The following is a 3,023-nucleotide window of genomic DNA, read 5'->3' as shown; positions in this document are numbered from 1 at the left end:
AGTCCCAGCCTGAGCTCAGCAGATTTTAAGGAACTGAGAGGGGGCCAAGCAAAACACATTCTAATGGACCATGTGAAGAGCCCAGGAATGGAGGTAGACGTAGTTTTATAGGACTCTTCAGGAAAGACTCCATGGAATGCTGTATTTTAAAGATGGACTGGCAGACTGGATCGTTGGTACACATGCATGTGTGTACATGTGTGTGAATTCATGCTGAGAAAATCACCAGGCCATTTGTTTGTCTTTTCATGATTGATGGAAGGAAGGGGAACAGCCACAACCTAGCTTCTGCTGCTCCTCTCTTTGCAAACAGGCTCAGCAAGCTTTGGGGCTGAGAATGGGTAGATTTAGTGGTCGATGACCAATTCCCTGAGAAAAATAGTCAGGACAGGTGTGTGTGACTTCTGACATGAGCAAACTGCTTTAGGGTCATTGCCATTTTCAAAAAGGACTAAGTAGCCACTGGCCCATATGATGTGGGGTACGCCCGGAGTGAATTCTATAGATATGGCTCTTGTGGTTAGCCATTCAGCAAATGTTTATCAAGACAGGAAGGCAGAGTGGTTGCTAAGTGTGGCCTCTGGAGTTGGAATCACCAATGGCTCAGCGTGTGGCCTGGGACTGGCTTCAGATTCCTCACAGGGCTGTTGTCAGGATTAGAAAATGAACATGGCCTAGAAGTCTATCAGCATATAATGGGTGCTTGCAAATATCGATGATCTTTTTTCTTTTTTTAAAAAAATTTTTTTTTCAACGTTTATTTATTTTTGGGACAGAGAGAGACAGAGCATGAACGGGAGAGGGGCAGAGAGAGAGGGAGACACAGAATCGGAAACAGGCTCCAGGCTCTGAGCCATCAGCCCAGAGCCCGACGCGGGGCTCGAACTCCCGGACCGCGAGATCGTGACCTGGCTGAAGTCGGACGCTTAACCGACTGCGCCACCCAGGCGCCCCCGATGATCATTTTTCAACCCAGAGTTAAGGAAGCGGAAACAAGGAATCATAGTGAGAAGAAATTGAGGACGTAGAATGTGCGGACTTGCCACATAGGAGGTGGACAGTGAGGAGAGGGAAAAACCAAAATTGTTCCCAACTTTCTAGCCTGGTACCCTGCTCGATAGCTGAATCATTTAAGGCTTTTTGAATCAAGTCACAGAATATTTTTTTAAGTTATTTATTTATTTATTTATTTATTCCAGAGAGTCAGAGAGAACACAAATGGGGAAGGGGCAGAGAGAGAAGGAGAGAGAATTCCAAGCAGGCTCTGCACTGCCTAGTGCAGGGCCCGACGTGGGACTCGAACTCTCGAAACGGTGAGATCATGACCTAAGCCGAAACTAGGAGTCAGATGCTTATCCAACTGAGCCACCCACAGACCCCTCAAGTCACAGAATATTAAACAAAAAAGGGATTTATTGCCTCATGTCTGAAAAATCCTGGGTACACCCAGCTTTAGGACCAACTTGTTCCAGGGCTCAACCCTGTGATCAGGGCTTGAATCTGTCCTCCCCTTGGCTTTCTTCTTCTTCATGCTGACTTCACTCCTACTCACACTTCACATCCCCTGTGGTGGCACGGGGGCTGCCTACAGCTCCAGGCTTGTTCTCCCAGATCCTGGGGCAAGAGAAAATAACAAGAGTTAACACCCACATTTGCATGCTACATCATAGGCACTGTTCTTTTTTTTTAAAGTAGGCTCCATGCCCAATGTGAGGCTTGAACTCATGACCCTGAGATCAAGAGTCACATACTCTACAGACGGAGCCAGCCAAACACCTGCTGTTCTAATTATTTTTACAGATAGTGATACTTATAATTTTCACAAGAATGAGGTAGGCAGGAAAACTGGGGCAGATTAAGTAACTAGTCCAAAGTTACCAATTGGAGATAGAGCCAGGATTCGAGTCCAGGGGTCTGGTTTCAAAGTCTATGCTCTAAAGCGCTTCATTTGAAAAACAGCCATCATCTTTTGGGACCCGTTTGTACTATATTAATTTGTTTGGGTCCCTAAGGCTAGGGGAAGTGACGTCTACTTGGCCAGTGGCAGTCGCACGCCCATCCTGGGGGTGGGCGCAGGGAAACGCCATGCAGGGCTCCTGGGCTGGGCAAGGGGAGGGACAGCCTGGCAGGACAGCATCTGGATACTCTTTTCAGAACAGACAGCAAAACAAGAGCTTTCCATCCTGACTGAGATGGAAAAGAAAGAAGAGAAAAGGGCTTTAGGGAGAAAATGATGAGCTCATTTGAAGTTTGAAGTGTTAGAAAAACGGTCATGCAAAGATACGGCTCTTTGGACATATCGATTCATACTTGAAATAAGATGATAAAAAGGTGAAAGTAAAATGACAGGCAAAGAGACACTGGGCAAATGTAGACAAAGGAAAACAGGAGTGGTAATGTTAATGTCAGACAAGGCAGAACCTCAGGCTAAAAACACTTAGAGTGTAAGGAACATCCGTATGTAGTGATAAAAGGCACAAATAATCAAGACGATATAACAGTCAAGGTAGGCATCAAGGAACACAGCAGCCAAATACATAAAGGCAGGAAGGAGAACTTTATACAATTATAATGAGAGATTTCAAGATACCTTTCTCACAATCAGCCAGAATTAATAGTCAAAAAAAAATAACCATTCAGCTCTACAAGTAATATGATGTTATACTAGCCAAAACTTTATTCAGATGAACTGAATCATATAATCAAATAACTTGAGATAGTACATCTAAGGACTTCTTACATCCCACAAATAAAGAAAAATTTTTCATAAAAATGAAAAATGATAGATACATGATGAAGATGACCGAAAAACCTTAAATTGTCAGAAATGAAGGCACAAACTCCTAGGTAAGTCTTGGATGAAAGAGGAAATAAAAGGGAATTCATTCATTCTTTAGAAACCAATGAAAAGCAAACCACTCTCTATTGAGACCTGCTGGACCCTGAAAGTAATACTAAGAGGAACGTTTAGAGCTCTAAAATGCCTTAGTGATTTAAAAGTGAAACCAAAAAATAATGGAACT

General features: G+C 43.6%; 1 protein-coding gene across 1 annotated transcript in view; it reads right to left on the bottom strand.

Moving 5' to 3' along the window:
* Positions 1 to 1,395: 1,395 nt before the first annotated feature.
* The window catches only part of COQ2 (coenzyme Q2, polyprenyltransferase), a 74,756-nt gene continuing 73,128 nt past the window's right edge, over positions 1,396 to 3,023 (bottom strand). The window contains exon 7 of the mRNA XM_030313546.1: positions 1,396 to 1,614. Coding sequence (XP_030169406.1) covers positions 1,549 to 1,614 — 66 coding nt within the window. The 3' untranslated portion in view covers positions 1,396 to 1,548. The remainder of the gene's footprint in view (positions 1,615 to 3,023) is intronic.

This window comes from Lynx canadensis, chromosome B1 (assembly GCF_007474595.2).
Source record: "Lynx canadensis isolate LIC74 chromosome B1, mLynCan4.pri.v2, whole genome shotgun sequence".
In the NCBI taxonomy this organism is placed as follows: Eukaryota; Metazoa; Chordata; class Mammalia; order Carnivora; family Felidae; genus Lynx; species Lynx canadensis.
The sequence above is the reverse complement of the archived record's forward strand: the minus strand, read 5'-3'. Positions and strand labels throughout refer to the sequence as shown.